Raw genomic sequence first — 15,910 nt, 5'->3', positions numbered from 1 at the left:
ATTTTTATATTATATAAAATTAACTTCATATTATAAAAAAACAGTACAGACAATTAAAAATGTTACGAAAATTAATATAATAGCCATTTAGAATATTTAATCCATAAATTATATTATTTAATTTTAAATACAATAACAATGTTTAAATGTTTTGATGTTACCTATAAATAATATATCTAATTAATATATATCAAATGAATTAAATATTAACATAAATTATAATCATTATATATTTCTAAATATTTTTATATTAATTTTTCAAGAATTCAATTATTTTATAATAATTTTTAGTTAGAATTTGAAATAATAAAAAATAGAAATTTTAAATATTTAATAAGAAAATATTGAGTTAATTGAAATTTATAAATTTGATAAAATAGTTTAAATTAAAAAATAAATAAAATTAATAGAATATATTAAAAAATATACATATAAACTTTGAATTGAAAATTGTAAATAATAATTTATAAATACATATATATAAAACACAAAAAATTATTTATTAATAATTAATAACATTGTTTATTTTTTTTATTAAAAAAAAAAACCGAAATAAAAAAAGGAAATAAATAAATAAATAACTGTCACCTCAAGTAATTATTTTTTGCTAAAAGTATACTACCGCAATTATTATTTTTAACAAATTAATCTTTATTAGATGGAAAAATATTCCAAAACCTCAAAGTTTCATCTCCTGCTCCTGTGACAATAGTCTATTCATCCGGACTCATTGTCAAATACAAGACTCTACAAGAATGCCCTGTTAGAGTAGTAATTTTATCCATTCCTGGTACACTCCATACTATGATTTAATTTTATGAATACCCATGTGTACTAACTAATTCATTTAAATTTTTGCTAAAAATTAAATTACAAACTTAACTTCCAGTCTCAATACACTCCAACTACTTCCCAGTTAGAATATTCCAGAATCTAATCATTCTATCTTAAGTACCTCCTCCAGAAACTAGCAATCCATGCTAATGTGGACTCCAAGCAATAGCTTTTATGGCTGCATTATGATTTGTGAATTATAGAAAAGGTTTATTTGAATGTTTATTCCATACATGAAGTCTATTATCATTACCACCTGAGGCCAAATATTAGTCATCAAAAGACCATTTTAAGCCACATACTTCTTGTTTATGTCCTATATATTTATTTTCGAACATATTGTTACATCTAATATCTCTTAAGAGTATACTTTTATCTCTTGAACCGCTTGTAACTACATTTTAATTCCTAAAAAAAATAAAAAAAATATGATTTTAATATATATTATTTTTACCATGCCAATGTTCCTACTCTTTAAGAGTGTCCTGTAAGTACTCTAACTTATTCCATTTTAACATTATCCCATATTTCTACATCTCCAGTATTAGTTCCTATAGCCACTAAATTATTTTATTAAGACCAATTTACTGATGTTACTTCATTTATTCTTCCAAAATCACATAATTTATTTACTTTAGATGAGCTAGCACTATTAATTATAAAAATATATATATGATATATATATATTTTTATTTTACCTCCATAAATATACACATTAAGTTAATCCTACTGCTAATACATTTTAATTAGACCAGTCGATTAGGTTTAAATAAAAATCATCTTATAAGGCGGGTGCGTCTAAAACTTTGAAAGGTGTTTTTGGGATTTTACGGATGTTTCTGATTTTTTGACAACAGGAATCATGTTAGGGGTTGTTGAAGAAATTATTTTAATTTAAAGGCGCGTAGATTTAATCTTTTATTAATTTTTGGAGGCCTCTTTTATATTTGAGAATATTTTGGTTTTTATAAGGGCAGTATATGTGCTATTAATCGGCTATTTTATGATCTTTGATACCTAATATGTAGTTTTTGTATAGTTGCGATATATTTATTTGGTTTATTTCTTCTTTATCTATAGAGTTTTTTATTTAAACACCATCTGTGTCTATATAATTTTCATTTTATAAATATTAATTTTCATCGAATTCTATTGCTTAATATGCCTGAAATTTAGAAGTTTTGCGGTTTGGTATAAAACGGTCTGCTGCTTAAAATTTAGTTGATGCTTTATTTTTATTGCTGATAATTTCAAGTGGTGATGTTTAATTAGATATTTGCTTTTTTTAAGAAATCATTATTTCTATGTCTTGGGGTATAGAACAATCTGTGGTTGATGATTAATTATCGTTTGGAGAATAAGACTCATTATATTCTAAAATTGTATCAAATTTTTCCATTTTTTTTATATTTTTTATTTTAAACTAGATTTTGATTTTTTATTTTTAATGGGGTTGTGTAAAAATATTTTATATATAAGTCCTTTATTTTTTTTATATTTTTCTTTTATTTTTTTTATTTAATATTATTATTATTTTCTTTATTTTTCTATTATATATATTTTAATTTAATTCTTTTATTGAAATTTTTAAAGTAATAATTTTTATATTCATATGTGGCTATATTTTTATTTTATTTAAAAATATAAAATCAACAATTTCCATAAATAAAGGCAAAAAATATATAGTAATACTATTTTTTTAAAAAATAATATATTTACACAACAAATTATTTACAAAAATAATATTAATTAAATAATTTTTTTTTTCAAATAAATATTATATATATTTTAATAATTATATAATTAAAAGATTTTTTTTAATTAAAACGAATAAAAAAACTAAAATTAAATATATATCAAGCAAAGTATTTATTAAAAATAAATTTATAAAAAATATTCAATATATAATTAATTTATAATAGAATTTTAATAATCATTTTATTTATATATATATTCATTAATTTCGTATTACTATAATTATTTATATTATATTTCTAAATAAAAAAATTATATTTTTTAATGTTTCTAATAAAAAATTTATATAAATAATAATTAATTTTATAATATTTAATTTATTAAAAGATAAATTTTTTTCATTTTATAAAATTTTTTTTTTTCAATAAATTAGGATAATTTAAATATTATTTTTAATGTTGATATAATTTATATTTTTTATATTAATATTTATAGTCAAATATTTACTATTTAAAAAATAAAATGTTACTTTTTAAAAAAAAAAATCATTTTTTTAGATAATGAGATATGTTTGTTTTTAAAATAAATATAATTTATAATTATTTTAATTTTTATAATAATATTTTATTAAAAGCCCTTTTAATTTCATGAAATAAAATTAAAATTGATACAAAACAAAATTAATAATTATTTTTAATATTTTCTGATTAGATTTGTCTATTAGTTGAGTTCGTCAAATTCCATATTAATGTTGTATATTTATAAAAATAAACAAAAAATGACAGAAATTTTAATATTATTTATAATTAGAAATATATTTTATACGAAAAATATATAAAATTTATTTTACTTTGATATATAATTAAAAATATTATTTATACATAATTATTCATTTCATTTTTAAAATTAAAAATACTTTTAAAATTTAATTTATTATATTTTTTTTATTTATATTCTTTTATTTTTGAACAATATTATTTAATTTCGAAATTTTCTTACTATTAAAGTTATTTTAATTTTAAATATTATAAGATTTTTTTTCCTATTTTATAAAATATATTATTTGTAAAATAATTTTTTTTTTTTTCTAATAAATAATTATCTATAAAAGCATAAAAGGTGTTTTTAAGAAATATGTATTAAAAATAAAATCATTTTTGATATAAATTTCAAAAGTTAATTTCATTCATTTTTAAATTTAAATTCTTATTCAAATTATATTAGAAATTAATATATTTTTTTGCATTTTTTTCCCTTTACTTTTTAATTTGTTTAAAACATAAATTTATCCTACTGTTTTTTTTCTTTTTTTATTAAACCAATTTCTTTTACCCTTGAAATTTTATTTTTTAATAAATCGCCATTTATACAAATATAAAAATTTATATTTAAATTATTTCCTCTAATATTATCTTAAATAATTTATTATTATTTTATTTTTGTATTTTTTTATACGAAATATTTTTTTTATTTTAATCATATTCATCAATATTATAACGAAAATAATTATAACCATAAGTTATGATGATTATTGAATATTTTATTCTTTAGTTTATATTATTTAATAATTTCTTTATTAAATATTTTAAAAAGTTTTGTTTATTTTATTCTAAACATCAATAATTTTTAATATAAAAACTAATAACGTATATAAGTTAAAAAAAAAAACTTAATTATGTTAATTTTAAATAATATATTTTTTATCAAAAATCTCCATTTTTTTAAAAGAATTTTTATTTTTTGCATTTTAAAAAATTGTTATTTTTGAAATGAGAAGATATTTTAACTTTTTTTCGATTTTATAAATCTGGTATTATTTATAAAATTCAAATTCTCGATTTTATATGATATTAACATTTTCGAATTCTTGATTTTGTAAAAATAAAAATCATAATTTCAAATATTTTTGTTTTGTTTTGAATAAATGGCTAATCGCTTGCGCGTTAAAAAAGTAGTGTTGCTTTAATATTTTATTATTAGTTAAATTTTTGAAAAATAAATATTTAAATTATTCATTTGATTTTTTTTTAATATATATATATATATTGAATTTTAATATGCTATATTTTTATTTAATTAAAAATAATTATTTTTAATATATAAATAAATTTTAATTAATTAAAAGTTTTTTATAAATGTTATCATAAAAATTTTTTATATAAATGAATAAAAATTATAATAAATAATTTATTCATCAACTAGTTTTTTAATTATTTGTTAAATATTTTTATCAATATTATTTTATTTTATTTTAAAAAATAAATAAGTAATGAAACAAAAGCGAAATTTATTTAAAGACTAAAATAATTTTTATTTTTTAATAAGTTTTAATATTATGATTAATAAAAAATCAATTAATTTTAATAAATTTTTTGGAATTATTAGATTATTAATTTAGTCTTATTTTAATCTAAAAATATTCTAATAATTTAGTATTTAGAATTTTAAAAATAGTATTTTTTTATTTATAAATTAAAAATAAATAACAAATAACAAATAATAAAAATAAAAATAAAAAATATGGAATTCGAAGATTATGATTTGGAATAAGATAATGAAGATTCAAACGAAAAAAATAATTAAGAATTATGTCTTGAATATTTTGATTAAGAAATAGTAAAAAAAATTATATTAAATTTCATTCAAAAATATTATTAATAATATTTATAGATAAATGATAATATAAAAAGTAAAAAAGATGGTGTATTATTCATTTTAGATTGCTAAAAAGATTTGTTTATTCAAAAAGAATAAGAGAAAGAAAAAGTAATCAAAAATATATTTTTTTTTATATTATAATTATACAATTAGAGTTAATTTTAAATATTTATGGAAACTTTTGTTTAATTTATGAAATCAAAGATAATAAGTTCACCAGATGATTTAATAGGTTTAATATTTTTCAATACAGTAAATAATAAATAATAATAAAAAAAAATGTTACAAATTAAAATTAAAATAAGGAAAAGCATAATTATGAAACATTTAAATATTAATATTTAGTTTACGAATTATAGAATCCATCTGCAAAAATGATAAAATAAGCTTAAAAAATAAAAAACTATAATTTATTTCAAAAAAATTATGGTAATATTAATGATAAAAGATTATGTCCTTTAAATGAAGTTATTTGGATGGCTGGAAGTTTATTATAAAATTAGTGAATATATATAATTATAAAAAATATATATATAATTTTTTTTATTTTATTTTTAGTAAATAAATAGATTATTTTAGAAGAATTTTCATTTTTACATAAGAAGATAATCCACATTAAACTGGTTCTTCAGAAAGATAAAAATGTATTCATTAATCTTAATAATTAGCTTAGTTGGAAATATAACTGGAACTTTTTCCTTTAAAACATAGTTCAGGAAAAGTTTTTAATATTAAGAATTTTTATGAAAATATAATAAATTTAGATGAGGATGAAATTAATCAATTTTAAATTGATACTTCTTAAAAAATATTAGACTTATAAACTAGACTTAGATATAAAATGTTTAAGAAAAGGTAGATTTTTTTTTATTTTATTTTAAAATATTAAAAAAATATTTTAAATATAAATAAAAGAAGTATAAATAGAATTTTATGGACAGTAGGAAATGATACAAAAATAGGTGCAAAATTATATTGCTTTTATAATAAATAGAGAGTTCCGGTTCCTAAAAAAGTCGAAAAAATAACAAATAAGCCTTTAAGTTAATTAACTAAAAATATATGTGCTGAAACAGGAAAAGAATTAGAGAAAAATTAAATTGGAACATGTGTTATATTAGGAAAGGAAAAAATTAATATTTAAAAATAAGATGTGGAAAAAATAAAAAGTTTATAAGATACAGGACTTATCCTTGTAGGATTTAAAGATTCTTAATTTTTGAAAGAATTTTATAATTTTAAATAATCCTATTTTGTTTATCCTGATGAAGAATTAGTTAAAAGGTTTATTTTTTTATTTATTTTATTCTAAAAATTAAAAAAAAGGATCAACATAAATGTTTGATGCTTTAATTAAATAAATGAATATATAAGTAATATATATATATATATATAAATATATATATATATATATTTATATATATATATATATAAAATATATATATATATATATATAAACTTTTTTTAATTTAAAATATTTTTAAAAAACAACAAAAAATTAAATATTTATATAATTTATTTAAATATATTATATCTTATTTAAAAAATTTCTTATATAATAAATAAGAAATAAATTGCTGTTACTAAAATAATTGTTAGAAAAGGTTCTTAATTAAGATTTGCAGTTCTTTTACCTTAAGAAGAAGAATATAATTACAATGATCATACACAAACTCCTCCTGGATTTCATTTAATATTTTTACCTTATGGAGATGAGATTAATAAAATACCTACTTTAAAATAAAGAAAAAAAAATTTAGTTTCTATAGAAATGGTTTTTTATTTTATCTTTTTTAAAACATATTTAATCTATATTGTTTTGAATATTAAAAAAATATCATTTAATAAATAGTTGAAAGTGACTTAATTATTAATTAATGGATTAGAAATAAAAGATTTTGATTTAAGAAATTTCGAAGATCCATAATTGTAGAAATTTTATTCACATTTATAGGCTCATGCTTTGGAAGAGGCTGAACCTGAATAAATAGATGATTTATTGTAACCAGATAGTTAGAAATTAGAAACTTATTCAGAAATGATTAATTTGTTTAAAGATTGCTTATAAATAGAAAGCGAAACTGAAAACAATTAATATTTAAAACAATAAAAGAAAAGAAAGTAAAAATTAAATTAACAAGAATTATATGATTAAAAATCAAAGAAATCTAATAAAAGTAATAAAAATGTTTTTTCTGAAACTTCGGAAAGTGTTTAAATTATAAATTAGTCAAATACTAGTACATGTGATATATAAGAAAATTAGAATAATGCTTAAAAATAAAATTGTTAATAAAAATATAATTCTAAACAAATAAATGAAGATAATGTAATTTTAATAGACGATATAAGTAATTAATTTTATATTATATTATAATAATTTAATTTTTTTTAAAAAAAGTAAATGAATAAAATTAAAATTAAGAATTTTGTAAAAAAATAGAAAAGCAATTACTTGAAAATTAAGTAAAAAAAAAAACATATAATAAAATTTATATATATTTTTAAAAATAAGGATGTAACAGATGAAGAAATATTAAAATATATAGAATATAAAAAAATAAATATATGAAAATAAAATAAATAATTTTATGTTAATGTATATAAAATTTATAATTTATTAATTTTTAAATAAATATGTATATATATTTTGTATATGTATATGTATATGTATATGTATATGTATATGTATATGTATATGTATATGTATATGTATATGTATATCAAATATTTTCTTCAGTTTATCTTGAAGTTTAACCTTCTAAAATATTTGTTACACTTCCCATTTAATTCCTGAATCTTTTTGGCGATGTATCTTCACTTAATTTATTTTAAATACAATTTATACCTGAAGTTGGTATTAAATTTAATAATCCTGATTATTTTTTTATTTAAATATTATTAATGTTATTTTAATCCCCTTCTTCATCAGTATTTTATTAATTTATTTTTAAAGTTTCCTTTTTGTTTATAGAATTTATAAATTTTATATTTTTATCATTTTAAAATTATTTATTATTATTATTATTAATATTAATATTTATATTATTATTAATATTATTATTATGTTTCGAAAATATATTTGAACGCAAATTTGATGTGTAACCTCTATAGATTATATATATTTTATTTATATTTTTAAATATATATATTTTAAAATAAAATAAAATTACGGCAATAAACCTTATTTTTCAATATTATTTTAAGATTAATCTTAGTAAAATTAATTCTATTATTAATCATTATCATAATCTTCTAATTTTTGATCTGAACTAATTTGTATGTTTGCGTGAATAAGCCTCAAATCTGGTTAAACATCAGAAAGAAAATCTTTTTTAGATTAAGATAATATTCTATTCCTCATTGCACTATGTCTCGACCAAGAATTTAAATAATCAGAAGGTGATAATATATCCTATTAATATTTTAGAAAAGATTCCATCCATTAGATTTAATCATATTGTCTTTTAATTCTAATTAATCGGCTATTAAAAGACTCATTTTTTGTTTAGTTTTTTCTTATAATTATTCAAGCGCTTCTTATAATATTTTATATATTTATTCTTCTATATTGCTTGCATTAATATTTATTTCTCTAAAAAAAATACAAATATAAATTAATACTAATTTATTTATTTTTTATATTTTTTACTTAATTTTCATATCAATTTAATTTAGTTAATCTGATAATTAATTTTTCCTTTTTTCTAATAAAGGATCGAATTCTTTAGATTCAGACATCGCTTTTTTATGCGCTTCTTGGATTTTTACTAAATTATGCCCAGCAGCCTCTCCTTAAGAATGCGATCCTTAAATTTTGCAATATACACATAATAATTAATGGCATACAGTGCAATAAAGTTCTATATTAGTATCCTAATGGTTCATACATAATCCAAAACTTTTTGGTTTTTATTAAATTTTTATCCTAATATGTTTGTTAGCCAACTTTCCGCCTTTTAAATGGCATTCTTCATCACAATTATAACATAAATTTGCCTCATCTTGTTTACAAAAGAGTTTATCTTCGTTATCTTCACAAACATCACATTAAGGAGGATTTAGTTGCTTCTCTTTTTCCTCATTAAATTCGAATTGTATGATGTACATGGGAAGGATTTATTCGTTCTTGAAAAGAATGTATTTATGGCGGAAGATACCACTGTTTCGGTCTTCGTCTTCGTCATATAGGTAAATACTATCGAAATCTGCCGGAAGTGTATAATTTAAACTTTTCTAATAATCCCCATTTTTAAAAGGCACACAATAAGATTTACCTGATGCAATTTTTAGCATTAAAACTTCATAGGATTTATTTTTGTTATTATCGGATAGTTATATATGGCCTGTAGGAAATATTAAACCAGTGTCTTTATTTGAAAACTCAAAGCCTTTTTAACATATTTTCTATAAACTGGTGTTTTCTTTTAGTTTACAAGTCTCTATATAAGAATCTAGTATTAATAAATTTTTGTTGTTTTTGTCAAATTCGAATGTTAGTTTAGGATTAGAAATACTCCAAATATGCTTTACTAGGGCTGTTGTGGAACCTAAGCCGAGTTGTAGATCATATTCAATTTAATTCCATTCATTTGAGTTTTGGGATAAACGAGAATATTTGTTTAAAAAATTCTATTGTGTGTTGGTGTTGTAGGACATTTTTATTTTTTAACGTTTTTATTATTTTATGAATTATATATTAGGTATATATATATGGTTTTAATTTAATGTATTTTTAATAATGTATATATATTTTTTTTATTATATATTTTTATTTAATATTTTAGTTTTGAAAATTTTCGTATTTTATTTTTAAAAAACTTATTATTGAAAATATAAAATAAAAATATATATATATATATATATATATTATACTCTTTTTTATAAATATATATTCCTATTTACTATATATATTTTTAAGTTTTTCTCAATTTATATCGGGAAAATTTTCTTGTTCATTTATTTATGCTTATTATCTTTTAATATATTAGTTATTTTTATTATAATATTTTTATTTTTTGTTATAATATTTTTAATTTATTTAAGGTCTATTAAATTATTATTAAATCTGGTGTAATTGATTTTTTTAAGGCCTCTTATATTTTTGCTGTTAAAAATTCTAATTTATTTAAAATTATGAATAGTTTATTTATTACATGTTTTAAAAATATTACTGTTAATATAATAATTATTGCATTTAAATTATTTAGTAAAATTATAATTATTACTAATTTTAATATTATAAGTTAAACTATTAATTTTCTTATAATTTATTTAGTGATTTTGGTATTAGAAAATTATTGAATTATGTATATTGTTTATAAAATTTTATATTATTATCATTATTATTATAATTATTATTATTATTATTTTTAATATTATTATTATTTTATTATTTTTATTATAATTATTAATATAATTATTATAATTATTATTATACATATTTAATTTTTATTTTTATTATAAATATTTGTATTTTTATTTATATATATATTTGCATTTTTTGAATTAATCTTTCTTGTTCAATATAACAATTTATTTCTTCCTCCTTTTTTTTATAATATTTTTTTTTTTATAAATAAATAAATTTATTTTTTATCTAAAAAAAGAAAAAAAAGTTTAATTGTATCTTATTCTTATTCTACTTATACTTTTTTTTTATTATAACTATTATTTATTTATTTGCATTAATTTTATCCTTTAAAATTAAAAATAATTATATTTTTTTAAATATTCTAAAAAAAAAAATACAGCCTATATTTAGAATTCATTTATTTTATTTTTAATTTAATTAAAGAGATTATCTATATTATAATCACATATTTATACAAAATATAATACGTTTCTTAAATTTTTCCTTATAGGGACTACTGTTTTATCCACAGGTTCATATATTATATAATTTTTTAATTCTTAAGAATTTAAAATCTTAATTTTTTGATTTTTTTTTTTAAAATTAAATAATATAATTAAAAAAAAAATACATTTTAAAATTATTCAAGTGTTAAATCTTAATTAAGACTTCTTTCACTTTTTAGTGTTCGATTGGAATTGTTAGTTTTTATAAATTATTAATTTTATTTATTAAATAATTATTTTTTGAAAAGTTTTCTTATTTAAATAATTCCTTTATCTAAGTTCTTAATGTTAATGAAAGTTATATTTACTTTAAAATTACTTGGTTTATAAGAATTTACTAATATTCATTAGATATAATCATATTTTTATATTATTTTAAAAGTATATAAAATTAATTAATTATTTGATTTTTTAATCATTAAAATATAATATTTTTTTAAAAAATATTACAAATAATTCAAATATTTTAAAATTATTATAATAATTTATTTTGTATTATATTATAATAAAAAATTGTTATTTGTATATTTTTATTATATTTATTTTTTATAGTAAATTTTAATTAAATTAAAATATATTTTCTATTAAATATTAAAATAAATGTTTAATAATTTTTAAAGTTAAAATTAAATTGCTATTCTGAATTTTAAAAATTAAATATTTTATATTAATTAAAAATTATAAATTATAAATTATATAAATTGTATAGTTAAAACTTAATAAAAGATAATGTCGAATATAGGAAGATAATTAGTTTTCAACAAAAGTATTTTATTAAAAATTATAAATAGAGATATATGTTGTTTAAAAAAGCAAAAATTATTAAAAATATTTAATAAAATCTGAATAATAAAATTGCTTAAAATTAATAAATATTTTAATAAGAAAAATTAAAATAATTAGGATAACCAAATAAATAATTCTGAATTAAATATAAAATTCATATAAATTTAAATTAGTTGTTAATTTTTATTATTTATTTTTATTGTATTTTTTTAAAAAAAATGTGACCATTATTATTTTTTTATTATATTTTTTAAAAAAATTAAATAATCAAATAAAAAATCAATATGAACGATGAACTTATAATAATTTCATAAAAAATACTAAAACTAATCTTTAATTTTATTTGGAAAAAATGGAAATTAAAAAAAGGTTTTTCTAGAAAATAATTATATAACATAAAATATAAATATATAAAAAATCTTTAAAACATCAATTTATAAAAATAAATATAATAATGGGTGTGAATCAAAAAATGAGCAATAAAATATTGAATTAATAATTATTATAAACAAATTAAATACAAAATATTAATGTTGTAAATAATAAAAATAATTAATATATTAATGAACTATATGTTTTATTATAATTTTTATTTAATTTATTAATAATCTTTATAAAAAAGCAATTCCAAATTAAATAAATTTATGATATTAAACTAAAAATAAAATATATAGAATGCACTTTTAAATATAAATAAAAGATATAAATTAATGTAATTTGATATAAAAATTTAAATTAAAAAAATAAATTAACGTCAATGAAAAAAAAATATATATTCTAAAAAAATATTATTATAAATATGTTTTTAGAATTTAAAAATAAAAAATAAACTATATAATATAAAATGCTAATACAAAAAATTTATAAATATTATTAATATATATAAAAACTAAAAATAAAACTTTAATATATTAATAATAAAAAAAATATTTATATAGAAGACAAAAAATATACATTTTTTATATATATATATAAAAATTTAATATAATATCTTATTTATGTATATTTATATTTTATCATTTCCATTTTTATTTTGTGTAGTTTTAATAATTATATTGATTTAAACTATTTGTATTATTATTTTTATTAAATAGTAAATTATTATAAATATTATTATTAGTAGCATTATTATTATTAATATTTTTATTATTTTTAATATTATTATTATTAAGATTTTGATAAATTAAATTATTATTATTATAACTATTATTTAAACTCATTTATCCCCCAGGTGAATTATTTCTAAATTAATTATAATTATAATTTTATGAGTTTTATTATTACAATTAATTTTATTAATATAATAATAACTATTATTATTAAGATTAATATGATTATTGAAAATTTTATTATTAATTATTTTATTATTATTATTATTATTATTATTATTATTATTATTATTATTATTATTATTATAATATTTGTAATTTTTATTATTATGTAATTTATATACTATTTACTTTTTAATTTATTTAATTTTTATTTATATCTTTATTTTCCCTTATAATTGGAGAATTAGATTTTTATGGATCTTATTGTTTACATTATTATTCATATAATGAAATTTACGGTTTATCTTTTGTATTTTGCATTTATTATTTTTAATTATCATTTATAAAATTATTTTTTAAAGCATTACTTGTAGCCCTTATAGGACCGTTATTTTATTTGATTAAACCTGAATTATTATTCTTTAATGATTAGTTGTTTTAATTTTTTTAATAATTAATTGTAGATTATGGTTAGAAATGTATCAATGTTTTCATTAAATTATTACTTATTTAATTTATTTGATTCATTTATTCTTTTACATTTGCATTTATTTGTTTTGAAGATTATTACTGTTTAAACTATATATATATTTATGAATATGTATTTATTTAAATATTTTTATTACGTTATTATTTTAATTTTCATCCTGAATATTATTTAAAACTTATTTCATATTATTGTTAGAACCGTTTAGTGTATTACTAAAATTCTGTTAATTAGTTTATTATACATTTCTTTTTTATTGTAAATATTGCTATTGTTGTTGTTGTTGCTACTTTTGCTACTATAGCTGTTTCTACACTTACAAAAGGATTTAAAAATTAAAAATTTATCTTATATTTATATATATATATCATATATATTTTACTTTTTTCCTTTTATTTAATTGAAGGTGATTCTCCTCTTTAATAAGGTTTATAAGGATTTGTTAAATGACTTATATTTCCATTATTAATAATATTTTTTTTAATAATACTTTATTAATTTTTAATCTTATTTTTTTAAAAAAAATAAAAATTAATTAAAAATTAGTTATTTAAAAATTTTGGAATACTTCGTTATTAATATTTTAATTCTTTTATAGCAATTAATTATTTTACTAAGGAATATTTGGCCTTAAGTTTTATTTTAAGTCTTTTTAATTATTCGATGCACTTTAAGGTCTTTTTTGCTGGTTATTATTGTTTTCTTAATTTTCATCTATTTCATTTTTTACTTAATCCTGATTAATTTTATAAACATTTTAATTATAATAATTATTATTATTTTCGTTATTATTTAAAAGATTACTTTTAGGATTAATTGGACTATTAGATATAGGCAAATTAGTTTTAATTTATTTATTCTTTTCATTATTAATTTACACATTATTATTATTTATGATTTGATTTTTTATTGCATTATTATTTTAAGGGATTTAAATATTACTATTAATATTTTAAATTGGATTATTATTTGAGTTATTTAAAACGGAAGTTGTATAACTTCTTTATTTTAAATTTTCTTAATTTAAATTATTATTTGTATTTTAATTATTATTCATATTTTTTTGTTCATTTATTTATAAGTTTTAATTATTTGAAGATTATAAATAGGAATAATGTTTAGTATTTTTTTGAATTTAATTATTAATATTTGTATTTGTAGAATTTAAGTTATTTTTATTACTCATGACATTGTATTTTAGTATATCATTATTTTCTTCTTTTTTTAAATTTTTATTGCTTTTTATTTTAGTTAAAGTATTATCTATAAGTACTTACTTAAGAAGGGAGCCTTTTAAACATGATTTTGTATTTTTTTTTAATTTTCTATTCCCAACTTTTACTAATATTAATTATTATCATCTTGCCATTTAATCTTGCTTACTATTTATTTGTTTTAAGCTAAATAATTAGCCTAAGGGTTGCAAAAAATATCCGCTATAGGTCCGTTTTTAGCATTCATAAAAGTATTTCTAATTAAAAGCTCTTCACTTTATAAATCGTTTACTTAATCCCAAGAAGAGTTTTTTAATCCATTTAATTATTTTGTAAGTTTTTATTCTAAAGTGGTTAGTTAGTGGAAAAAACTTGCTCTTATTTCTAAATCAGGTCTTCTTGTATTTAGGAACTCGAGTGTTTTATATAAAGTCCATTTGAATCTTTTTTTTATTAATTATATAATAAAATTATATTATAAATATTAATATCGAAATTTTTTATTTTTTTTAGAATTATAAATTTATATATAAATTTTTACTTTTTCATAAAATAAGCAGCTAAACAACAACAAGATCTAGATTAGCCTTTTACGGAATGAACTAATGTACTTTCTCCTTATTCTTAACTTTCTTGAATAAATTTCATTATTTAATTTATATTTTCATCATTTTAATCAAATAATTACTTGTTTTTTTGTTAATATAAGTATTAATATATTTTTTATATGTTTTTGTTTTTAATTTTATGTTTTTTTTTTTGCATTTATTCATTTTTACTTGTTAATCATTCTCTTACCAATAAAAAGATAAATATTTTATTCCTACGTTTTCCCATAAATTTTAATTTATAAACCAGAACAATTGATTATATGGGTTACTTTATTAGTTATTAAAAATTCTAAATCCTATATTTAATTTTATTAATTTATGTTTTACACATATATATATAATTTTCTTTTTATTAAAAATACTTTAGCAGCAAATTCATCACCAATAAATAAACCGTCCTTAATTTTTATTGCACCTATTATTAAATATTATCCTTGATCTTATTATTGATTTTAAAACTCTTAATTAATCATAAATGCTTATTTTTATTATTTT

At 15.8% G+C, this 15,910-nt stretch overlaps 4 protein-coding genes across 4 annotated transcripts, besides 30 other annotated features; 1 reads left to right on the top strand and 3 right to left on the bottom strand. All coding sequences in view use genetic code 6, as the record gives it.

Moving 5' to 3' along the window:
* Positions 1-3: part of a microsatellite that runs on past the window's edge.
* Positions 4-584: 581 nt separating this feature from the next.
* IMG5_003070 (hypothetical protein) lies at positions 585-2,233 on the bottom strand (the record flags this gene model as incomplete). Its single annotated transcript, XM_004039991.1, has 3 exons — positions 585-1,242; positions 1,289-1,483; positions 1,533-2,233. The coding sequence occupies 3 exons, from the start codon at positions 2,231-2,233 to the stop codon at positions 585-587; spliced, it is 1,554 nt and encodes a 517-aa protein (XP_004040039.1).
* Positions 2,234-2,316: 83 nt separating this feature from the next.
* Positions 2,317-2,354: a microsatellite.
* Positions 2,340-2,397: a microsatellite.
* A 629-nt stretch (positions 2,398-3,026) lies between these two features.
* Positions 3,027-3,080: a microsatellite.
* Positions 3,033-3,075: a microsatellite.
* A 2,533-nt stretch (positions 3,081-5,613) lies between the features above and the next one.
* Positions 5,614-7,716, top strand: IMG5_003060 (hypothetical protein; the record flags this gene model as incomplete). The annotated part of the gene is made up of 7 exons (XM_004039990.1): positions 5,614-5,689; positions 5,746-6,042; positions 6,514-6,560; positions 6,755-6,961; positions 7,040-7,308; positions 7,366-7,538; positions 7,703-7,716. 7 exons carry the CDS (start codon positions 5,614-5,616, stop codon positions 7,714-7,716), a joined length of 1,083 nt encoding a protein of 360 aa, XP_004040038.1.
* Positions 6,564-6,643: a microsatellite.
* Positions 6,686-6,731: a microsatellite.
* Positions 7,717-7,726: 10 nt separating the features above from the next.
* Positions 7,727-7,774: a microsatellite.
* Positions 7,728-7,775: a microsatellite.
* Positions 7,776-7,822: 47 nt separating this feature from the next.
* Positions 7,823-7,911: a microsatellite.
* On the bottom strand, positions 7,911-9,846 carry IMG5_003050 (zinc finger protein, putative; the record flags this gene model as incomplete). Its single annotated transcript, XM_004039989.1, has 3 exons — positions 7,911-8,007; positions 8,361-8,602; positions 9,037-9,846. The coding sequence occupies 3 exons, from the start codon at positions 9,844-9,846 to the stop codon at positions 7,911-7,913; spliced, it is 1,149 nt and encodes a 382-aa protein (XP_004040037.1).
* Positions 8,180-8,252: a microsatellite.
* Positions 8,190-8,253: a microsatellite.
* Positions 8,195-8,254: a microsatellite.
* An 85-nt stretch (positions 9,847-9,931) lies between the features above and the next one.
* Positions 9,932-9,965: a microsatellite.
* Positions 9,934-9,965: a microsatellite.
* A 216-nt stretch (positions 9,966-10,181) lies between these two features.
* Positions 10,182-10,222: a microsatellite.
* A 296-nt stretch (positions 10,223-10,518) lies between these two features.
* Positions 10,519-10,625: a microsatellite.
* Positions 10,619-10,691: a microsatellite.
* Positions 10,635-10,691: a microsatellite.
* A 556-nt stretch (positions 10,692-11,247) lies between these two features.
* Positions 11,248-11,287: a microsatellite.
* Positions 11,288-11,708: 421 nt separating this feature from the next.
* Positions 11,709-11,749: a microsatellite.
* An 845-nt stretch (positions 11,750-12,594) lies between these two features.
* Positions 12,595-12,630: a microsatellite.
* A 218-nt stretch (positions 12,631-12,848) lies between these two features.
* IMG5_003040 (hypothetical protein) lies at positions 12,849-15,768 on the bottom strand (the record flags this gene model as incomplete). The annotated part of the gene is made up of 8 exons (XM_004039988.1): positions 15,584-15,768; positions 15,346-15,491; positions 14,933-15,247; positions 14,159-14,828; positions 13,973-14,096; positions 13,610-13,682; positions 13,049-13,291; positions 12,849-12,897 (listed from the first exon to the last, which is right to left on the bottom strand). Exons 2-8 carry the CDS (start codon positions 15,450-15,452, stop codon positions 12,849-12,851), a joined length of 1,581 nt encoding a protein of 526 aa, XP_004040036.1. The 5' UTR covers positions 15,453-15,491; positions 15,584-15,768.
* Positions 12,908-13,043: a microsatellite.
* Positions 12,930-13,002: a microsatellite.
* Positions 12,957-13,001: a microsatellite.
* Positions 13,105-13,238: a microsatellite.
* Positions 13,148-13,245: a microsatellite.
* Positions 13,179-13,248: a microsatellite.
* Positions 13,286-13,319: a microsatellite.
* Positions 15,531-15,573: a microsatellite.
* Positions 15,769-15,910: the final 142 nt, after the last annotated feature.

This window comes from Ichthyophthirius multifiliis (genome assembly GCF_000220395.1).
Source record: "Ichthyophthirius multifiliis unplaced genomic scaffold scaff_1120509249423, whole genome shotgun sequence".
In the NCBI taxonomy this organism is placed as follows: Eukaryota; Ciliophora; class Oligohymenophorea; order Hymenostomatida; genus Ichthyophthirius; species Ichthyophthirius multifiliis.
Note: the sequence above shows the minus strand (reverse complement) of the source record. Positions and strands in the feature narration are given on the sequence as shown.